This window comes from Chelon labrosus (genome assembly GCF_963514085.1).
Source record: "Chelon labrosus genome assembly, chromosome: 8".
Lineage (NCBI taxonomy): Eukaryota > Metazoa > Chordata > Actinopteri > Mugiliformes > Mugilidae > Chelon > Chelon labrosus.
Genome location: NC_140358.1, coordinates 30075493 through 30098875, shown reverse-complemented (window position 1 = coordinate 30098875; position 23383 = coordinate 30075493). Strand labels below are relative to the sequence as shown.

Here is a 23383-nt window from a genome sequence, read left to right as displayed (position 1 = left end):
TTAGCCACACCGCGCTGATATTCCTGATTAAACCATGAGTGTGTGTGTGATGGAAGGTTATCAGTGCATCCTTAATTGGGAAAAACACTCGAGTGATTAACAGGAGGCAGAGAGGGGCGAGCGAGGGAGAGAGAGAGAGAGAGAGAGAGAGAGCGAGAGGGGGAGAGAGAGAGAGAGAGAGAGAGAGAGAGAGAGGAGATGTTTCTAATCAGAGCAGGTCGTCTATGATCTGAATACTAACACCTCCAACCAACAACAGACGTCTCCACTTCTACAACCAGACTGAACCTGTTAGTCCGGGATTATTTCTGGTTTGTGTCTGGATTATTTACAGATTAGTTCCTCTATTCTTCCTGGATTACTTATACTTTTTATTTCTGGTATACTCCATGGGTCTTTAAGGTCCTCTTTTTGGCAGAATCACCTAAATGGCTTTTGACGTCTGGTCCAGGTCCCGGTCCAGGTCCAGGTCCAGGTCCAGGTCCCGGTCCAGGTCCCGGTCCAGGACCCAGTGCTTGGGTACCGTCCAGTGCTGGTCCAGGTGGATGCTGTCCGTGGGTCGGTGCTGGTCCAGGTGGAGTCTGGCCGTGGGACGGCGCTGGTCCAGGTGGAGTCTGGCCGTGGGTCGGCGCTGGTCCAGGTGGAGTCTGGCTGTGGGTCGAGGCTGGCCGTGGGTCGGCGCTGGTCCAGGTCGAGGCTGGCCGTGGGTCGGTGCTGGTCCAGGTGGAGGCTGGCCGTGGGTCGAGGCTGGCCGTGGGTCGAGGCTGGTCCAGGTGGAGGCTGGCCGTGGGTCGGTGCTGGTCCAGGTGGAGGCTGGCCGTGGGTCGAGGCTGGCCGTGGGTCGGCGCTGGCCGTGGGTCGGCGCTGGTCCAGGTGGAGTCTGGCCGTGGGTCGGCGCTGGCCGTGGGTCGGCGCTGGTCCAGGTGGAGTCTGGCCGTGGGTCGAGGCTGGCCGTGGGTCGGTGCTGGTCCAGGTGGAGGCTGGCCGTGGGTCGGTGCTGGCCGTGGGTCGAGGCTGGTCCAGGTGGAGGCTGGCCGTGGGTCGGTGCTGGTCCAGGTGGAGGCTGGCCGTGGGTCGAGGCTGGCCGTGGGTCGGCGCTGATGCTGGATCAGCGGACGGATCGATGAGGTTTCTCTCTCACGCTGAACGCTGACAGGATGCACAGACTCGTGTGTGTGTTTGTTCAGCGTGAAGCTTGTTCATCCTGAATGTGTGTGTGAGCTCAGATTAACAAGGTGATTTGCCTCGAGGGGGTGAGGTGCATGCTGGGAGGGGGATTTAGAGGGGGGAGGCCCCAAAGTTCCCATGATCCCCCGGTGTGTGCCCTGCCCCGAGTCTGGGTGGGAGCGGTGGGGGAGTCGGGGGTGTCTCCAGCTGAGCACGGCTGGATGTCGACACTGAGGCGGCTAACGAAGCTGCAGGCGGCGATGTAATCACATTTGGCCTTAACGGCCCAATCCAATTACAGCTGACAGGAAGGAAGCAGCTGACGATCCAGGGACGGGACCAGGACTGGGACCAGGACCAGGGACGGGACCAGGACCAGGACTGGGACAAGGACCAGGACAAGGACCAGGGACGGGACCAGGACCAGGACTGGGACAAGGACCAGGACAAGGACTGGGACAAGGACCGGGACCAGGACTGGGACAAGGACAAGGACAAGGACAAGGACCAGGACCGGGACCGGGACCGGGACATGGAGGGGACGAGGAGGGAAACCAGGACCAGGACCAGGACCAGGACCAGGACTGGGACAAAGACAATAACGAGAACAAGGATGAGGGACCAGGACGTAGATCAGGACCAGGGGCGCCCACGTGACTCTGTCTCTGTATCTGGGTCCAGGTGGTGATGGTCTGCCCAACCAGACCCAGACTGACTCTCATTAGACTGATGCATGTGTTGAAGACATGTTGATAATCTGCTCCTGACTTTATTTTAGCCTCAAATCTGGATTATAATCTTGGTTTGTTTGGGTTTTATTAGTTTAGTCTGACATGTTCTTGGATCATTTCTGGATTCAACTTTAAGAGTCTGGTTAGTTCCTAGATTATCTCTGGATTATCTCTGGATTATTTCAGGACGTTGTGTTCTGGGGTATAACTTTATTTTTCTGTGTTGCAGTGATATAATGAGTAGATGTAAAGAGCTGCAGTTTGTTTCTGTGGAAAGAAGCAGGATGTCAGATGGACTTCACCTCCTCCTCCCCCTTCACTCCTCCCTCCTCCTCCTCCCTCCTCCCTCCCTCCTCTGTGGTAGATGGAGATGGACTCCCCAGGCCACTGAACATTTCTCCCTGGATCACATCAAAACCTGGAGGAGCCCCGAGGGCCCCTTCAGGCCCCTTCAGGCCCCGGCTACACCAGAGCCTAATGGAGACTCCCAGCCAGGTGGAGGTGGGAGGTTACTACTACCCCCCCCTCCTTTATTCCCTGGAGGTTGGACAGACTGCTCCTCCTCCTCCTCCTCCTCCTCCTCCTCCTCCTCCTCTGTAAACCAACGAGTGATGCTGAGGTTTTTCTGGAAACAGAGGCAGAGGTCACTCGTGAGATCTGATCACAGCGCTCTTCGTTCCCCAGAGACACTGTTGAGTAAACACGACTCTAAAAACAGGCTCATACTTGACCTCCGACCTCTCTGTGTCTCTGAGCCCAGCATTCAGATTCCTTCCTCCAGTCAGAGCGTAAATGTTTAAATAAATACTCTCTATTGAGCTTCTCAGAATTGTTCAAAAACCCAATCAGTGAGTTTTAAGGCTGGAGTCCAGGGGACGTGGATCTAACGTCTGAACATGAAGACGCCTGCAGCAGAAACCATGAACCGTTTATAGAAGGACGTCACTGGATTAGATCTGGTCTGTTTCTGGATTAGTTGTAATTAGTTCCCAGATTATATCTGGTGAGTTCCAACATGAATCACCTGAGCAGCAGATGTTCTGATGTTTCAGACACATGTGAGTTCATCCAGGTCATGTTATTCCCAGAACAACTAATCTGAACCCAGACTAACTGGACTGGTTGTTTCTAGAAGATATTCTGCCACTCATCCAATCAGCTGCTTCTTCTTCTTCTTCTTCTTCTTCTTCTTCTGGGATTAAGCAGCAAAGCGTCTTAAAAGAAACCCTCCAAGATGTTTCAGCTTTGTCTTCTTTGTATAGTTGATGTTTAATCCCAAACCACTGGTTCCTACATTTCCCATAATGCACCTCATTACAGCCTACCTGTCCAGTGAACAGTCATGCCTTTAGCCTGTTTTACCCATGATGCATTGCTCCTCCCTGTGTGCATGAAGCTGAAGCTGAAACCAGCAGCATTTGACTCAAATTACCCAGAAAGCCTTGCAGCAGCCTTCGGGTCTTCCTCCCTCTTTGACCATGTCTTCCTCACCCTCTTCCTCACCCCCTGCCTCACCCCCTGCCTCACCCAGCCGCCCTCCTTCCATCTCTCAGTCTCCTTTCAATTTTAGCCGGCCTGCCCAGTAATGTCCTGCTTTTATTGTAAATCTATACTCTTAATCTGTCCGGCTCCGATGGGCCTCGCTCGCTCGATCGATACGCCACGATTGCTGGGAAGGGTCCACGGGGGCAGATAACCCACCCACCACCCCCCTGTGGAGTTAACCCCCCATAGGGTTCAACACTGACACCGAAACCTGCCTCAACCCTTCATACCTGTCCCTTACTGTCCACAAAGACGGAAACATTCAACCTGAAACCTACACAAGAACCAAACAGGAAGTGACCAGACGACGTCTTCCTGGTTATTAATCAGACTCAGAGGAGGCATCGACCAATCAGGTTCTGTCTTCATCTCTAACACTCCTGCATCAGTCCAGAGAACCAACATGATACCAGAGTCAGGATACGGCATCTGGATTTCATTATGGGGCGTATGGACCAATAAAAAGAAAACGTACCTGGGTTGTATCTGATTAGTTCCTGGGTTATATCTGATTAGTTCCTGGGTTATATCTGGGTAGTTCCTGGGTTATATCTGATTAGTTCCTGGGTTATATCTGGTTAGTTCCTGGTTTGTATCTGGGTAGTTCCTGGGTTATATCTGATTAGTTCCTGGGTTATATCTGGTTAGTTCCTGGTTTGTATCTGGTTAGTTCCTGGTTTGTATCTGGTTAGTTCCTGTGTTGTATCTGATTAGTTCCTGTGTTGTATCTGATTAGTTCCTGGGTTATATCTGATTAGTTCCTGTGTTATATCTGATTAGTTCCTGGTTTGTATCTGGTTAGTTCCTGAATCTGGAGTTCATTAAGGGGCGAGTTCTAACCAATACAGAAAAAACTCTGCATCACCTGGATCCTCCTCCAACCAATCAGAGACATTTAAACTGATCAGCTGACGTGTATAACTACTGCTACTCTTCTGTCCATCACCACATTAGGCCACGCCCACACATGATCTGATTGGTCCAGCAGACTCAAACAGCTCGCGTACATCAGTCCTGAGACCATGGACCTTCTCTTTGTGGCTGCGTGACTAAAACCTTGAACCCTGGCGGAGCTGAAGAAGTTTTTTACGCGTAATAAAAAGAATAAAGAGAAAATAAAAGCAACAATAAGAGTCACAGAAGCTCTCAGGTGAACTTTATCTAACGTCCTGTTGTTTCCATTAAATCAAACCTTCCTCTCTGCAGCTTCCTCGCTCGCCTCTCAGCTCCCACGAGGCGATAAAGCATCTTAACTGCGAAGACCAAGACGCTGTGCAGGAGTTTCTTTGTGCAAATGATGATTAATTCTCAAAGCGGTCTGCATGCAGATAAAATAAAAGCACTCCTCTCTTTAGAAAAAGTCCAACACATGCAGCACTTTGATCTGAACCCTTTCAGCCTTGATTTGCCCCTAAATTTCCTCTTAATTTGGTTCAGGTGGCAGACGGAGGAGTTCATCCTCCTTAGAGACGAGAGGAAGGTCGTTCTTAATCCTATGAAGTTTGGACATAAAGGAAATAAACAGATAAACAATCTAAATTAGAGGATCCTGGAGGTTTATGTGAATATCCTGCCATCCCAGTAGAAGCCACGGCTTCCAACAACGCAGCTCCAAATCACGTCTGGTCATTTAGTAACGACAGGACGACGCCCGGGTCTGAAGGATCCCGACAACAGCTCCACTCAAACACACGTCAGCTCATTAAAATTAATCTGGACCAAAACATCAAACATGAAATTAGTCGGAGCAAACGTCCTGTAGATCAGTTAGGTGACTTCACCCCTTGTGCTGGGACACCCCAGTCAGGCCGTCCCAGCACAAACAGTCCGTCCTGCAGCTGAATGTTTGGAGGAGGTGTAGAGTTCCAACAGGACCAGTTAAGAAGCTTTAGCCACGTTACATACGGGAGCATTGATGGTTCAGTTTCCTCTTATCTTCACCCGTCAGGTGAGACCAGCTGATAGTCACAGGTGCTGGTCTCACCTGTGACTATCAGCTGGTCTCACCTGTGACTACCAGCTGGTCTCACCTGTGACTACCAGCTGGTCTCACCTGTGACTATCAGCTGGTCTCACCTGTGACTACCAGCTGGTCTCACCTGTACGTTAAATGATTCATAGAAACGTCATATAACACGTCACAACTCATCAACTCTGAGCTCGGAGAAAAGACAGAGCTAACTGCTAACATGCTAACAAGCTAGGACGTTTGCTAGCTGTAATCAGTCACAAACAGATTCTATTGTTAGCTTGGCTGCTAATGTGGAGAAAGAAGATGTCCTCCACCAGATGGCGCCGCCCATGAAGAGTTAAATGGAGGCGTCTCTTCACTGCTGCCAGAGGTCAGAGGTCAGAGGTCACTCTCCATCACCCTAAACCAGCCCCTCCACAGATGACATCAAAGCTGCAAATGGTGCTGGAGGAACAAGTGGCGACGTGGGGGGGTCGTGACCTCCATGTAAGGCTGACCATTAAAGCAGAGGGTGATGGTCAGACAGCCGGGGGGGAGGGGGGAGCACGGGGGGGGAAGAGGTGCGCTCTGGGTAATTAGAGCCCGGCCTCCTCGTACATTCTGACACTCTGCAGCAATTTATTGCCCCACTTGGGCAACTCGGCCACCCATCTAATTGCAATATTAGCGTGTAATAACTGTGGTGTTACGGCGATCCGTCAGCGGAGCGTTGTGCTGCCTCGGCACGATTTCAACCATTAACCGGCTCACGAGGAAACAAAGCGACCGCTCAGAGGAACATTTATATTCACACGCACACGGCGGCCGGAGACGAAGACGAGGACTCAGCCACGACACACACACGATGTCAACCACGACACACACACACCACGTCAACCACGACACACACACGATGTCAACCACGACACACACACAACCACGACACACACACACCACGTCAACCACGACACACACACGATGTCAACCACGACACACACACAACCACGACACACACACCACGTCAGCCACGACACACACACAACCACGACACACACACGATGTCAACCACGACACACACACAACCACGACACACACACGATGTCAACCACGACACACACACAACCACGACACACACACACCACGTCAGCCACGACCCACACATGATGTCAACCACGACACACACACAACCACGACACACACACACCACGTCAGCCACGACACACACACGATGTCAACCACGACACACACACCACGTCAACCACGACACACACACCACGTCAACCACGACACACACACCACATCAACCACGACACACACACAACCACGACACACACACAACCACGACACACACACACCACGTCAGCCACGACACACACACGATGTCAGCCACGACCCACACATGATGTCAACCACGACACACACACCACGTCAGCCACGACCCACACATGATGTCAACCACGACACACACACAACCACGACACACACACACCACGTCAGCCACGACACACACACGATGTCAACCACGACACACACACGATGTCAACCACGACACACACACCACATCAACCACGACACACACACCACGTCAACCACGACACACACACCACGTCAACCACGACACACACACAACCACGACACACACACCACGTCAGCCACGACACACACACAACCACGACACACACACGACGTCAACCACGACACACACACGACGTCAACCACGACACACACACGACGTCCTGGCGGTTATTAAAGGATCAGTCCAACACAACGCTATGTCTGCACCTTTAAATGGTCCCAGTCAGGACCAGAGGACGGGACAGGACCAGAGGACAGGGACAGGAGGACGGGGACAAAGAGGAGACCAGACAAGAGAAATCCTAAGGACGTTAACAGGAACAGTGATATATATGTTTTAGTTTCTGGGATTAAAGGATGTTCATCATGTTAACGTATTCTAACATGAAACAGTAATAAATCTCTGTGTGTAAATGTCAGTTAAAGCATTTAACAGGAAAGTACTACATTAAAACACAATAACGGTAAATACTGTTTACAAAAGAGACTTTTTATTTGGGACGGTTGGACGGATTCTACTTCTACTTCTATTTGGGCCTTTTCCTCTGTGATGGTTGAACATGTTCATCTTATTAAAGCCTTCGTTGGTTAAAAGTCATTTATCAGAGATTAGTGTCTGTTTAGCTTCAGGTTAAAGAACAAACTGAAACATCTGGACCAGATGATGATTGGAGCAACAACCGCCATGTTGTCAACGAGTGTTGGACGTTAGCTCGTTGCTACATTAAACTGTTTGGACGTTAGCTCGTTGCTACATTAAACTCTTTGGACGTTAGCTTGTTGCTACATTAAACTCTTAGCTCGTTGCTACATTAAACTCTTAGCTCGTTGCTACATTAAACTCTTTGGACGTTAGCTTGTTGCTACATTAAACTCTTTGGACGTTAGCTTGTTGCTACATTAAACTCTTAGCTCGTTGCTACATTAAACTCTTTGGACGTTAGCTCGTTGCTACATTAAACTCTTTGGACGTTAGCTTGTTGCTACATTAAACTCTTAGCTCGTTGCTACATTAAACTGTTTGGACGTTAGCTCGTTGCTACATTAAACTGTTTGGACGTTAGCTCGTTGCTACATTAAACTGTTTGGACGTTAGCTTGTTGCTACATTAAACTCTTTGGACGTTAGCTCGTTGCTACATTAAACTCTTTGGACGTTAGCTTGTTGCTACATTAAACTCTTAGCTCGTTGCTACATTAAACTGTTTGGACGTTAGCTCGTTGCTACATTAAACTGTTTGGACGTTAGCTCGTTGCTACATTAAACTCTTTGGACGTTAGCTCGTTGCTACATTAAACTGCTGGTTTCCAGGTTGAGCTAATTGCTAACGGTGTGATGAACATGTGCATCAGTCACAGAATGAGAATCAAGCAGCAAAAAAGTTTTAGCATGAAACACACACACACACACACACACACACCGTAGTAGCTCTAATAAAAATCACAACGCTCCGTGTCCACCAGCAGAAGAAGGTTTGATTTACTTCCTGAACATTAAAGTGCTTTACTGTAGCTGCTGAGACACATCATTTGCATGATGGGTCAGTAAAAACACGCTAACGCCACAGAGAGCGTGAGCGTCTGACGGGGTCAGCGCCGTAAATCTCTGATGTTCTTAACCGCCGCTAAAATGCAGAGAAACAAGCAGAGCTGCAGTAAATCAGCAGCAGACGACCACGGCTCTGTGTCAGTGTGTGTGTGTGTGTGTGTGTGTGTCCATGTCAGTGTGTGTGTGTCCATGTCAGTGTGTGTGTCCATTAATATGCATCCAGCCACAGAGTGTATTCCCTGGGTTAGTGGACTAGTACCAGCGCCCTGTCGTGTCCTAATTAAAGCGTCGAGCTGCAGAGAAGACAGAAAGCCGTGTCCAGTGTTATCTGGATCCATGATCCGCTTAATTCATTAATAGATGAGTTTAAATAATAATCTATAAAGTATTCCTGCATCCTCTCGTCTCAGGATTCAAGACGTTTATTCTCATATTCAAATTAAATCACAGAACAATAAATAAAAAGAAAGAAAGAAAAATCAGAGGACTACAATAAATAAAGGACGCCGTGTAGAAATGATCAAGATCAGTGTGAAGGAGATCCATCAGGCCTCAAAGCTGCTCAATAAAACACACCATCAGGTTTAAACCATAAAAACTTAGAAACAAAAGATTAAACTTTATTTTCTCTGTTTTTACCTGTAAAATACATTTAGATGTGAAACGTCCTGAAACTGATTTAAAAAGAACCGGACTAGAACAGAGGACACTAGAGGAGGAGACGGTGGAGGAGACGATGGAGGAGACGGTGGAGGAGACGATGGAGGAGACGATGGAGGAGACGCTGGAGGAGACGCTGGAGGAGACGATGGAGGAGACGCTGGAGGAGACGATGGAGGAGACGCTGGAGGAGACGATGGAGGAGACGGTGGAGGAGACGATGGAGGAGACGATGGAGGAGACGATGGAGGAGACGATGGAGGAGACGTCACAAACCTCAGGGACCAATGAGGATGTTAGTTTGAAGAGAAACAGTTTCTGACTAAACTAAATAAATCAAATCAATAAATAACAGAATAATGAGACGTTCATCATCAGCTGTTTGACGTCAGTTTGGTTTTAACTCTAAATCCTGATTTATTCTTTCACATAAATATTTTTTGACTTTATAAAACCTCCAGCCGCCGCTCAGCATGACCATCAGCTCCTCGTCCAATCAGACGCTCACAAACATCACACCCCTGCATTAACCGGTCTGGATCTGGATCTGGACCTGGACCTGGACCTGGACCTGCAATGTAGTGCCCCCCTCCCCCAGGGTAAGGTGCCCCCCCCCAGCGTAGAAGAATAAAAGCCAGTGGACTGTGAGCGTCCTCTCACCTCCGGCGCTGAGTCTGACGGGTGTTAGAGGCGTTGTCACCTCGCTGTGTGTTCGCTCACACATCAGATAGACTCCATACGTTCAGACGCCAACCTGACACAAGGCATTGTGGGTAGAACGGCCGGAGCTTCACAGTAAAGGTGTGAAAATGAGAGAACACACGTCCTGGATTCAACATGGACTCCATGACCATGTCCTGGTAAAGGTCAGGGTCCTGGTTCAGGTTTATCTGGGTCAGATCTGGTCCAGAGGGTCCAGAGGTTTGTGACGTCTCATCCATCGTCTCCTCCAGTGTCTCCTCTTTCATGCGTCTCTGTCTTTAGTCTTTTTAAGTCCCAGATTTATTTACCAGGTAAAACCAGAGTCAGAAACATTTAGTTGTTTTTGTTCTCATCACGTTTTAAAGCTTCTAGTTTATATTTTTATGGTTAAAGCACTAAATCACACATCAATCTAGTGTTTCAGCTGCGTCTGATGGTTCTTAGTTTGGATCTCTCACTGATCTCGTGGTTTTTGCTTCTTTCTCGTCTCTACTGATTTTTAATTATTGTTTTTAAGGACATGTAACCAGAGCAAACAGGAAACACCTCGACTGGACAAACTGCTCACTGACATTCACTCAGACCTGTTCCATCACTCAGACCTGTTCCATCACTCAGACCTGTTCCATCACTCAGACCTGTTCCATCACTCAGACCTGTTCCATCACTCAGACCTGTTCCTGCCGAGCTCAAAGTCCAACACCAACACGTTTAGCAGAGGAAGTCTGCGGATGCACAGATCTGATCGTCTTCATACCGCTGCATGTAAATGTTATTTTCCTCCTGGTGTTGATTAAACAATTCACACGGCGGAGGCTCGTGTCGGAAGCGAGAGGTGAGAAAGAAGTGAGACGCCAGAGAAACACAAGAGGCAGGAAGAAACAAAGAGAAGGTCTGATAGCAGCAGCGTCTGCTGCATGACTCCAGCACAGACTCACAAACACTCACATTTATCTGATTCAGACACCTGTTCATGTTTAAGGGCTCGAGTCCCTGAACGCATCGTAACATCAGATTCAAAGGTCGAGAGCAGAACTTCACTGCAGGTTTTAAAGTGAGACAGAAATAAACCTCATCTGCTTCCTGCATCGCGCTGCGTTCACTGGCAGCGACCAGAGCGCGTTCAACAACCAGAAAACCCCCGAAGACGTCAGCTCAGAGTCCGTCCTCCTGCACCGAGACCTGAACCCGACTTCACAGCAGAGAAACAGAAACCAGGTGAGCTCCTACCTGTCGATGATGACGGGGTCGGAGGGCGTCTCGTTGCGGTTCCCACAGCTCTTCTTGTCACAACACCGACTGTCAAGAGAACACGACAAACACACAAGACATGAAGCTCCACAGAAACAAACATCAGAGTCCAACGATCAAATAAAAGATCAGTTTATAGAACCAGACTCTGATCTCAACGTTAATGAGAAGAAATAAAACAGTCTGTGTTAATCATGAACACAGACTGAAGAAACTAAACCACCTCCACCACACTCAACACTAATAATAATAATAATAATAATAATATCATGAACCAGAGTCTGAGTCACGTCAGAAGATCTAACCTGCAAAGATTCTCAGAACATCGACCAGGTAAAGTTTGTCATGTTCAGGTTCTAGAAGTTTTTTCTGTGATTAATTAATAAACCGTCCTGTAGCGTCTATTAATGTATTTAATTATAAATAAGAATTATTGAGATAAGAAGAAGAAGCAAGGTGCTAAAAAACAAGAATAACAGTCTGAACACTGAGAAACAATCATTTATCAGAAGCTGCTTTTAGTCACATCCAGAAATATTCAGTTTATGATCAGTTATGAGAATTAATCTTCTCATAACTGATCATAAAATGAATATTTCTGATTAATGATGCATTTTATAATAAATATAATATCTATTTATTTAATATATATATTAATAATATAAATCTAAGATAAAAAGGTGCAAAATTCTAAAACAACAGAATTAAATATCGTACAGCAGAACCTGTAAGAAGGAAGTAAAGAGGTCACAGATATTAAATGATTTAAATTTATCAGTATCTACTTTATAAAGTTAGCAGCTTTAACAACACGTCAGTCAGACTGGTGCAGTTAATTAACGCTTTAATATTCAGTTTATAATCAGTTAAAGAAACAGATCTAAACGTGTGTAAGAAGATTTAACCTGCAAATGTTTAATTAATGAAAAATGACAAAAGAAGAAACTCCTGAGGTAGAAATGATTCGAACAGCTGCAAATAAAACTGAACATTTATTTGTAATATTGAGACCGATTCTGGTGAATACATAATTATATAATTATATAATTATATAATTATATATTTTAAAACCTGATCTTCAGAGCCAGTCGTGTATTTTAGATGAATGTGGGTTTTTAATAAAAATCATAAACTGGAAGAAGAAAACCACCACAAACCACCTTCAGTCGGGTCCATTTAGATTTAACGGAGCAGATTTTAAATCGTCCACATTTTTACTTTTAATTAATAAAAGCATTTTTAGCTTTTATTTTGAAGAACAGCTTCCTGTCTGCACACCCTGTCCAGCTGGGTCCGAGCCAAGGTCACCGACAGCTGGACGCCGTCCAGACACAGAGGCTTGGGTCTGGACCCCCCCGCCCTGCAGCGACCCCCCCCCCGCCCGGCGGCTCGCCAAACACCCGTCCAGGTAGCCAGAGGGTAAACCAGAGGGAGCGCTGGGTTTCTAGCTCAGCTCAGCAAGGAGGAGGCGGGTGGAGCTAAGGAGGAGGCGTCCAGCTCTGACACTGAATGATTATTAAAGTGTTTTAATTGAGTTTAATTTTACATTTAGAGGAAAGTTTATATTAATTCTTCTTCAGATTTTATTGGTCGCTGCTGATATTTACTAGAAAATGAGAAGCTTTTAGAGACCATCCATTCATTCATTCATTCATCCATTCATTCATTTATTCATCCACTCATTCATCCATCCATTCATTCATTCATTCATCCACTCATTCATCCATCCATTCATTCATTCATTCATCCATTCATTCATTCATTCAATCATCTTCTGTAACCTCTTGTCCTGTGAAGGGTCAGGGGGGGGTCATTGGTCTAGAGGGGGGGTCCACCCTGAACAGGTCTCCAGTCTATCCCAGCTGTCATTGGTCTAGAGGGGGGGTCCACCCTGGACAGGTCTCCAGTCTATCACAGGGCTAACACAGAGAGACACTCACACCTACGGCCAATTTAGAATCACCAATGAACCTAACCAGCATGTCTTTGGACGGTGGGAGGAAACTGGAGAACCTGGAGAGAACCCACGCAGACACAGGGAGAACATGCAGACTACACACAGAAAGGAACCAGTGGAACCCTGGGTTAGAACCCAGAACCTTCTGTCTGGGAGGCATCAGTGCTGACCACCTCACCACTGTGTCTCCTTATTTCTTTCATTTCCAGGAGAAATGTGCCGAGGATGTCGGAGCGATTTTAGAGCCCTGAGCGTTGCCTGCAGGCCTTCCTCTCAGGCTGCATGTTCAGCCTCCACCAATCAGAGGGAAACACGGCGAGGCCTTTGAACAACGAGGCAACACAAAGTGCTTCACACGCAGAGAGACGGAGGAGACGTCCAGACGTTAGAGAGAATAAATGGTTCCATGTTTCATTTAGTCAAACGCAGCGGAGACGAGTCGAGGGTCTGGACTCAAGAATAAAGAATCTAAACGTCTTTAAAGCTCTAGAAACTAAATTAAAACGAGCTGCACCTTCAACAGACGTTAACTCATCAGAGATCATTCATGAGACAGATTTTATTGAGACGGAAGCGTTGAGATGTTTTTCAGCGATCCGTTTTCTGGATCTAATCTTCGTCTTCCTCTCCCGTCACTCAGCTTCATTAACATATCTTCCGGTAATTCTTAAAAATTAATCATATTGCATATGACCCGTGACGTCCAATTACGCGGCTGCTCCGGCCCCATGCTGTCCTGAATCAAATTGCCATTTGACAAACAAGCGTCAAATCGAGGCAGCGAATGCCAAATGAGACGCTTTATGAATCATTTATCGCAGCGTTTGATCTCTAAGTAGAGAAAAATCATAAAGTGAGCGCTGTGCTCGCGTCCCCGCTGCCTCTCTGTCTCTGTGTGGATGTGTTCGTGTGACTGTTGCCACAGAACGCGCCACAATAATTTATTCCCCCAGCTACTTGGAACCATTAGTGAAAGTTCCAGGAGACCAATTAGCATTGGAAACCCACTGGTGCTGCTGTGGTGACAACCTCCTCCAAACTGCCAAAGAAGTGTTATAAACAAACTGGACCCCAGGAGCACTGCCGGGGCCCCTCCAGGGACCCGGGGCCCCTTTCCAAAGACGAAAACAAACCTTGGCTGAGCGTCCACAATACCGCCTTAATGACGTTTCCCCCCGGGCCGCAAACGGGCTAACACCACGGCCGGCTAATGACTGAGAGGAACAACACACACTCGGGCCTGAGAGGCTGTGAATGTGTGTGCGGCTCAAATAAAACAAACCAACAGAGTGTGTTGTTGTTGTTGTCGCTGCTGTCACTCAGCTGGCTGCAGAGAAGCTCGGCTCAGGTCGCCGTGCACACGTTAAACCAAAAAAAAAAGAAGAAGTCAGGAGCCAGTTTGGCCGGCGAGCCTCGGCCCGGCCACACAAGCTTCATTACCGCTGGCTGCTCCTCCTCGCCGCTCAGCAGCCACTTCAGACGCCGCCACAAGTGGAATCTACTTAAGGCACAAAGAGGAGGTTTGTCTGGGCATGTCGGCGTTATCACACACAGGGAAAAAAAAAGAAACTGAGAGAGGCATTCAAAGACTCCCTGAGGACGGTGCAGCGGCGGCGGATCACAGCGTCCAGATAACACCGAGCAGGACGGGGCGGCAGCGCAGGCCGGGCTCGCTTTCAAAGGGCAAGTGTTGTAATTACCCGAAGGCCTGGAACGCCTCGGCAGCACGGCCAGCCTGCCAACCGGGAGCCAGCGCCGCCTGGCCCGGACCCTGAACGCCTCGCTGCGAGCGTGGCAGCAGGTTCTTCTCAGCACGGCCCGGAGCCTGGCAGCGAGGCGAGCCCAGCCGAGGCGAGGCGAGGCGAGCCGGCCTGGAGCTGGCGAGCCTCCGGGAGCCCGCTGGCAACGCCACGCTGCCAGGCTGGCTGCCGCCGCCGCCACAGAGCCAGCTCCTCGCTTTATGACGGGGAGTTTTGGAAAGCAGCAGAGCTCCATTTAGGAATGTTTAATGTGGGTTGACCCGACAGACGAGCAGAGAATCTCCTCAAATAAAGACGTCAGTAAAAGAACAAGAGAACGAACAAGAACCAGAGGAAACCAGTTCACATTTAAACCAGTTCACTAAGAACCAGAGGACGGTCCTGAATGCAGCACAGAGTCCCGTTAAAAGGAGAAAGAGTTTAAAGACATGCAGGTCTCCATCTTTAATCAGAGGCTGCTCATCCACCTGTACACGCTGAAACAGGAAGTACACCCAGAGGTGCATCCTGGGAGTGTGATCCAGGTAGACAAACCAACAGGGACGCCGGTAAAGACGACCTCAGCTGGGACCGCGGAGGTAGAGACACCGAGATGGAAACAGTGAGGCAGTCTCAGATCCCTCACTCATTAGTGGATGGAAACACAGCATCCATCAGGGGGAACGCCGCTTAATAATCGCACTCAATCACATAATGACTGAAGCTCAGAGACGTCGACAGCCCGCCGTCATTATGGAAATGAAGCTCGTATCGATGGAATCTCACAGCGAGCTCGACGCCCTGACAGGAGCCAGAGAGGTCCGACATGTCCGACCTGTTCCTGCAGGAACTTTAATTGACTCTGATTAGTAAGAGAGACCAGCGGACGCACTGCAGCCGACACAAAGACCGGGACACTCAATCAATAACCAACTGATGCAAACTAACCGGTTTACTGCAGTTTAAACCAGTTTACTGCAGCTTAAACCAGTTTACTACTATATACTATAACGATAACTATATATATAAATCAGTTTCTCATTGATCGAACCTCGTCTGCTCCACATTTATTTCCTCCTTTACAGATCAACTCTTTTAAACCTACATCTCAAAATAAAAGACAAATAACTGTTTCCTGGTCCTGTGGACAAAAGCTGCATTGTACTGCAGTTATGTGTTTATCTGTATATATATATATATGTGTGTGTGTGTGTGTGTGTGTCCTATTTTCACCCCGACACACACACTCCTGTTCTTGTTCACTCCTCGGTCTGAACCAGTAAAACCATTAACTCACAGACAACAGAGACAGGCAGGGCAGCAGACGTGTTGATTGGTGCGATGAACGACAAACCAACAGCTGCTCTTTTTTCTCTCTACACACAAACACACAAACCTCCGACTCGTCTCTACATCTGGAGAAGACTTTACAAAACAAAAGGCTTCGAAACTGACGAATAAAATCTAAAATGATTAGATTAAAACATTAAATCTCCTCCAGTAGAGTAAAGTAAAATAAACAACATGAAATTTAAATTAAAATACAATATGAACCTTGTTGTGTACACAGCCTAAATACCTGAGCACAAAATATATAAAACATTTTAAAATCATTTTAAATTATAAATATAAATTTGAAATTTAAAAAATGTAATATATAAATTAATTACTGTTTAAATTCTTAAATGTGTTTATTCTCAGACATTAGTCAGCTGTTGGATAAAATGTCAAAGGTTGAAAATTAATTAAGATAAAACATTTTGCTATAAAATGAATTATAATATATTTTATATGGTTTTATGTAAATAAAGCAGCTGATACGATATTCAACTATTTATTATTATTGAAGCCATAATATCTGGATCGCCCCCTGGTGGCTGGTGGGAGGACAGGTCATAAGCCCCGCCCCCTACATTATATTTTATGATCAGTTAATTGATTAGTGAGGTCATGATTAATTATTGGTTTCAAACACTAAACCAGTTAGACTCAACTAGTTTACCTGTTTTTACTAAGTTAATGCTAATGTTACGGCTAGTTAGCTAAAAACAGTAGCAGCTAGCAAGGTAGCTAGCATAAAATGATGAGCGTCCATTCAAGATGGCGGCTATATCAAGCTTGATTGTAAATAACCAAAACAAGATGGCAGCTTCCATTTCTGACATATTTTAGCGCCACATGTCGGCCATCTTGGAGTCCATGTCATTTCATATTATGATTAATACAAATGAATCTTTTGTTTTAAATGTACTTAACATTTTAATCAACATGGGACCAGTCTTATTTGCTGCTCGTTTGTTTCTGATTGTTTCTGACGCTGCAGGGCGTATTACTGCCCTCCTCTGGCTAAAATGATTTACTACAAACACACTTTACATTCTGCTTGCTTTCCAGTCTCCCAACTACTAAACAGAAACCTGTTTTAAAAACTTTGCAGCATTAAGAGGAAAGTGAAAAGGCACCGTTACCTGTTTTGAGATGATACCCGTCAAAAATAATGTTCATTAAATATTAATGTTTAATTATCTGATATACAAAGTGCCCCCCCCCCCCCCCCCCCCCCCATCTGGTTTTAATCTCTACAAACGTTCACTAACTGGTGACTAATTTTCAACACGTGTGAAACATCTTCATTATCAAACCCGTCTTTGTTATAGATCCCATTAAACATCATAATCCAACTTCCTCTGAAGCACAATTAACACCCTCACACACACCTACACACATCTTTAAAGACGCACTAATTAGGAAGTTGCAGGTTTGAGGAACAAAACAACAAAGACTGGATCTGGAACTACTGACGGTCGGCGTCTTACCTGCACATGATCTCGTGGGTGAGGAGGACGCGACACATCTCGGGGTTCTTGTCCTGACCCTCGTACAGGATGGGCTGAGGGGACAGAGACACACGGATTAAAGCCCAACGATCAGTTAACAACTTTCATTCATCACTGGTGTTCCTTTTATTTTGTCCACACACTCTGACTGCAGTAAAAAGTCAAACATGGCCTCCAACTTCCCCCCTCTCGGTGGTCTCAGCCTCCTCCGGCCTTCCCAGAATTCCCTACCAGATGGCGGGCGGCGTCCCAGGATGAAGCCCCCCACCTCCTCCTCACCCTCCTCACTCCCCCCTCCTCACCCCCACGGAGCTGTCATGTCAGCGTCCGGATGACGGATGACCGCTGAGAGCACGGCTAGGTGTGTGTGTGTGTGTGCATGCTTGTATATGCATCACTGTGGGGACATTTCCATGACTTGTGAGGACCCTCCAGACCTGCACGGTCCTCACAGAGATGGCAGCAGTAACCTGTGTGTGTGTGTGTGTGTTTTTGTAATACCCCGGTGGTTGTAAATGAACTCCACTAAAAGCATGTGTGTGTGTCCTCACCCCTTTCCTCCCCCATCTTTTCCTGCCGTGACCTACCACTACCTCATCCACCTTTATAGTCAAAACAGACCTCCGCCCTGCACACACACACACACACACACACGCACACACACACACACAATAACACACACCCCTGGGGGACAATACTTTTAGGATAACGACCACTTCTGCATTATTGATCCCGATCCTGGCTCTGTTCCTCTGGATTAAAACGCTCCAGTTTGACCAGGAGGGATGTACACACACACACACACACACACAGACACACACCGACACACACACACACCACATACTGCGTGCAGATCTGCTGGTCGATATTCATACATCATCATTCCCGATGCGAGGGTCCCAGGAGAGTGTGACTGCACGTCCACGTTCGCTCTCGTTTGCAGGTTTTTATTTTTTATTTTTAAGTGAAAACATTTGGATCTTTGAGGGAAGCTGCTCAGATGTGCTTTCACAAACTGACGACTTGTTCTGGAGATCGTCCATAAACTATATTTCACTGGTTTGTGAATCAGAAATATTCCAGGTCCCGCTGAGCTGCTCAGCTTCTCTGTGTGACGCGTCTTGCTGCATAAAAAGTTGCGTCGCTGCATCGCGGTCCAATCTGCATTAATGCAGCTCCTCCTCGCTCTGACAATCCCGGGGACGCGGGGGCCCCGAGCAGGCGCTCGACGGGGTTGTATCGACCGGCGGGGGGACTCCAGCCGACCCCGTCTGTCAGGTCTGACTGTCGACCAATGGGGTGTCATGTAGTGGGAGGTGAAGGTGGAGGAGGAGGTGTCAGGATTATTGTCTCCAGTGTGCCGTCGCTGTGCCACATTAGGGCGTATTGATCGGTTTGCACGGCTGGCGCTTTGTCGGGAGCCGCTTGGTACATCGATCGGTGACATGCCGACAGGGCCGCCCGGCGGGGAGGGGCCCACATGAGCGGGGGATAGATAAGAGGAAGGTGGAGGGTTTAACAGGTGGACGGATGATGATCCTCCTCATCTTAAACTCTATAACTCCATTATATTCATTCACATCGTTTCTCTGCTTAGTGATTGGCTGCAACAACTCGTCATCGATGGCGTCGCCCAAACGAGACCCTGATGCTTCAGAGACGCTGGTTAATAATCTGATCCTGCAGGGGGCAGTAAAACGACCAACGAAGAAGAAGAAGAAGAAGAAGAAGAAGAACGCTAATGAAAACTAAAACTAGTGAGTTTAGTCTGATTGTTGGTTGGTGGTCAGAGCCAACACAAACTCCAGAGCAGATGCTAATGCTGCTAATGGAAATGCTAATGGTGATGCTAATGAAGATGCTAACAGCTAGAACAGCTAGCATGTCAGCTCTCCATCAGGTTGTTTCTGTTCGTATCAACCTCTAAATATAAACCAGGAAGGTTTCCATCAACGCTCTAAAAATAAATCTAATTAAATAGAATCATTTGGTAAAATATGTCTTGATTATGTTTGAATAACAGTTTATTATTTAGTGGTTAATTAAAGGATTAACGGATGACTCATAGTTTGTTGCAGCTCTGCAGGATGATTTTGTGCGGAGATAAAATGAAAGGCCTGAAAAACACTTGATGGTTTTGTAGGAAAGTGAAAATCTCTGAGAACATCTGCAGCCGTCTCAGTTTAACGTGATGGTTTTCTGGAGCGCTGAGCGTTGAGCAGGACGAGGCTGGGAGGTCGACACCGCAGGATCGACTGGAATTTGGAAATATTCAGGGGTTTTCGTTGGCAGCGACAACGTTCACAGGTTCAAATCCCACACGGGGGTTCTGAGTGAGTGAAAACCGGAAAGGTGGGAGGATCTGGAGTCAGCTGAAGATCGAGCTTCACCGACTGGAAAGGAAAACACATCAGTGCTGCTCGAGTTCAGGAGGAGAGAGAGAGAGAGAAAGAAGGAAGGAGCAGATTCTGACAAACGTATGAAAAGGAGAAAGTCCTGAAAGAATGTCAGCGTCGTCGTGGACTGAAACTATTTAAAGGAAGAACGTCTGGATGTAAAAGTTTTTAAATCACGTGAATCTGAAGCTCTGGACATGTCTTTGATTAGCATATGCTAAGCTAACAGGCTTCATAACTAAAGTGCAGACGTGTTGAATTATTCCGAGCTGCAACAATCAGTCGATCAGAATGAATTAACGTCTGTCACTGAAGCATAAATATATAAAGTAATAACACAGATTTAATCCTTATAGTTTTATCTGTTATTTATTTATTTTAGATTTACTGAGAAACCGTCTGCTCCAAAGAAAAGATCAAATTTATCTTTAAAATAAAATCAGTTTTATAGTTCTCTAAAATCTGACCTCAATAATCCCTCAGCGCTGCAGACATGGGCTCATCTCCACGTTTTCTTTTTGCAGCTTCTGGTTCAGTTTTAGATTTGATCGGACTCCAGCGTTAACTCTTCAGGTGTGTGTGTCAGCGTTAACTCTTCAGGTGTGTGTGTGTGTCAGCGTTAACTCTTCAGGTGTGTGTGTGTGTCAGCGTCTCACCTGTTTGGTCATGGAGTCTATCAGCCGGACGTACAGATCCTGTTCTGTCCTGATTCCTGAAAAACACAAAACACTAATGAGCCCGACAGCGTGAGCAGAGTTATTGGAGCCTGACGCCACGTTCATGTTCACACACACACACACACACACACACGCGTTAGCTTGTTATGCTAATCTGATGCAAAGAGAGGAAGAGGAAGGGTCCCCTGAACAAAAGCATCCATGGTAATAATGTGCTGTAAATGAATTCTGCTCTTATTTATGTTTTCTCTGCAGCTCTCGTAGTCCAGGCTACGCTAACACCCCCCCCCCCCCCCCACCAGCAAAAACAAACATTAGCGCCGCTCCAGAGCTGTTTATTATTTATAGGCCAGGCCTCCTTTAACTGCAGAGCGCTCCTCTGCACCCCCGCCGCCTTTTTCCTCAAGGATAACAAGGAATCCTCATTCTCCGACAAATTAAATATCAATCAGGACTGCTTGTCTTTTATTAGCTATGCATCCGAGCGTAAATGTGACACAAACACGACATGGGGTGGAGGAGGCAAATTGCAGGGAACACCTGTTAGCGGCGGAGGAGCTCTAATTGTGGCTTTGAGGGTTTTTCTTGCAGTTTGTCGGGCCGTTTCCTCGCAGCTTCCTCTGCTTTCTAATTGACATGATTCACTCCTCGCTCGGCGGCTGAGTGCTGAGCGGTCCGAGGCCTAAATGGCGGCAATCCGTCCCGGTTGCAGATGAGGTCAATTACCTCAGCGCGATGCTAATCCGACGACGCCGACTCATATTAGAGTGATTTATCTGCCTTTGGAGGAAAACGCTCTTTTATGTCCCACTTTATCTGGAGTTTCTGCGGGGGTCTGAGACGGACGTCCTCATCCTGCAGCTCTGGACTCGGGCCAGGACAAGGCCCGGATCCCTCCAGCTCCCTCCAGCTCCCTCCTCGATGGACAAACCAGAGCTCAGGCCGGGCTGTTGTCAGATATTCCAGATGTCTGATAATGAAGAAGTTTTTCCAGTCTTAAACGTCCAGCGAGCTGACCTTTCATATAAAACATTCCTTCTAAATCACCGGGGGGAAAGTTCAGCAGCAAACCAGCACAGGAGGTTTTTACCTGTGGGGAAGAGTGATCATTAACTTCATCAATCAAAGCTGCAGCCTGAACAAAGACTCAGGCCTCGGTCCAAACGTGTCTCCTCAGGAATCACTTCCTTCCAGTGTTTTTAGATTCTCCTCATTAGAAACATCATCCATGTTAACCTTTGATGTTCTTATTGATGAATTAGTCGACCATCGGGGGAAGCTGCAGCTGTAGACGTGTCTTTGATTAGCATATGCTAAGCTAACAGGCTGAGGCTTTCTAATTACGTGCAGATGTTGGAGCATTCTTCTGACGCTCTGTAAGGACTGTGGGCTGCAGCAGGTAGAGCAGGTTTCCCATGAACCAGAGGGTTAGTGGTTCTATCCCCGCTACATGGACCACGAGCCTACGTGTCCTTGAGCAAGACACCGGAGAGTGAGAAGTGTGACGGGTTCACCTGGTAAGTGTTTAAGACTTCTGGAGACGCTGACGTTTGATCCTCGTCAGTGTTTTTATTTCAACGGTTCCATTAATCCGATGATCGAGACGATTCATTTGCAGATTGGCGACCGTCGCCTTCAGGCTGCTCTGGGGGTTCAGGACGGGTTTTGTAAAGCGTCTTGAGACGGTTTGTATTGTTATTGACGCTATAGAAATAAAACTGAATAGATAATATTTTATTTTGTACTGTACTGCGACTAAATCAACGACTGAAACTAAAGAAATAAAATAAATAAAACAGAAACAAAGTGAGTAAATGTTTTGATGAATCTGACGACACATTTTCAGGTTTGATCTTTTCTGTGATTATTTCTTCTCTTGTGTTTTCTGGAGGTGTTGCTTGTTGAGTTCATCCTCCTCCATTTCTACGTTGTGTTTTTATTTCCTACTAAACTTCAGTCAGTGACTGAAATATTTCTCATATCTTTTATATTTCTATTATTTCTGTTTTGTTGTCTCACTAAATCTAAATTTCCCTTTGAGGATCAATAACTGGTCTGAATGAAATCCTGATTAAATCAGGACGAGGACGTTTCTCTGATTCTCTGCTGAGAATATAAATCCTTCCAGACGGGTTAGTCTCACCGTTGCTGTAGAGGAGCTGTAGCCTGTAGTGGATCCCATTGTTGGTCTTCTCTCCGTTGTACTCCTGTCACACAGAGACATGAATCACACGTTAAACCGCGACGGAGGAATAAAACATTTACAGCCAAGCAGCAGCAGCAGAGTTTAAAGCTTCACTGGACGTCAGGTTACACCACGAATCAGTCTCAACACAAACGTTTCAACCAGTGAGTTCATGTCTTCACTGAGTCAGAGGAGAAACCGTTTTGACTTTAATTATTTTAATGATTTTAATGAGGCCAAAACCAAACAGTGATTAATTTCATTAAACAAAGACTCTGACATTCATCCAGTGATACGACCAGTAGATCAACACTGCTTCTATTAAGAAGAAGAAGAAGAACGCTAGCTGCTAAGGATGCTAAGAATGAAACCACTCCCCACTCTAGCTGACCTAGATGCTAACGGAGATGCTAACGGAGATGCTAATGGAGATGCTAATAGCTAGCATGTCTGCTCATATCG

General features: G+C 46.9%; 1 protein-coding gene across 1 annotated transcript in view; it reads right to left on the bottom strand.

Annotated features, from left to right (window-relative positions):
• The window catches only part of LOC311492236 (transcription factor COE3), a gene marked incomplete at both ends in the record, with an annotated part of 85836 nt that overhangs the window by 48769 nt on the left and 13684 nt on the right, over positions 1-23383 (bottom strand). The window contains 4 exons of the mRNA XM_084550456.1: positions 11110-11178; positions 17643-17716; positions 20716-20771; positions 22880-22943. Coding sequence (XP_084406582.1) covers positions 11110-11178; positions 17643-17716; positions 20716-20771; positions 22880-22943 — 263 coding nt within the window. The remainder of the gene's footprint in view (positions 1-11109; positions 11179-17642; positions 17717-20715; positions 20772-22879; positions 22944-23383) is intronic.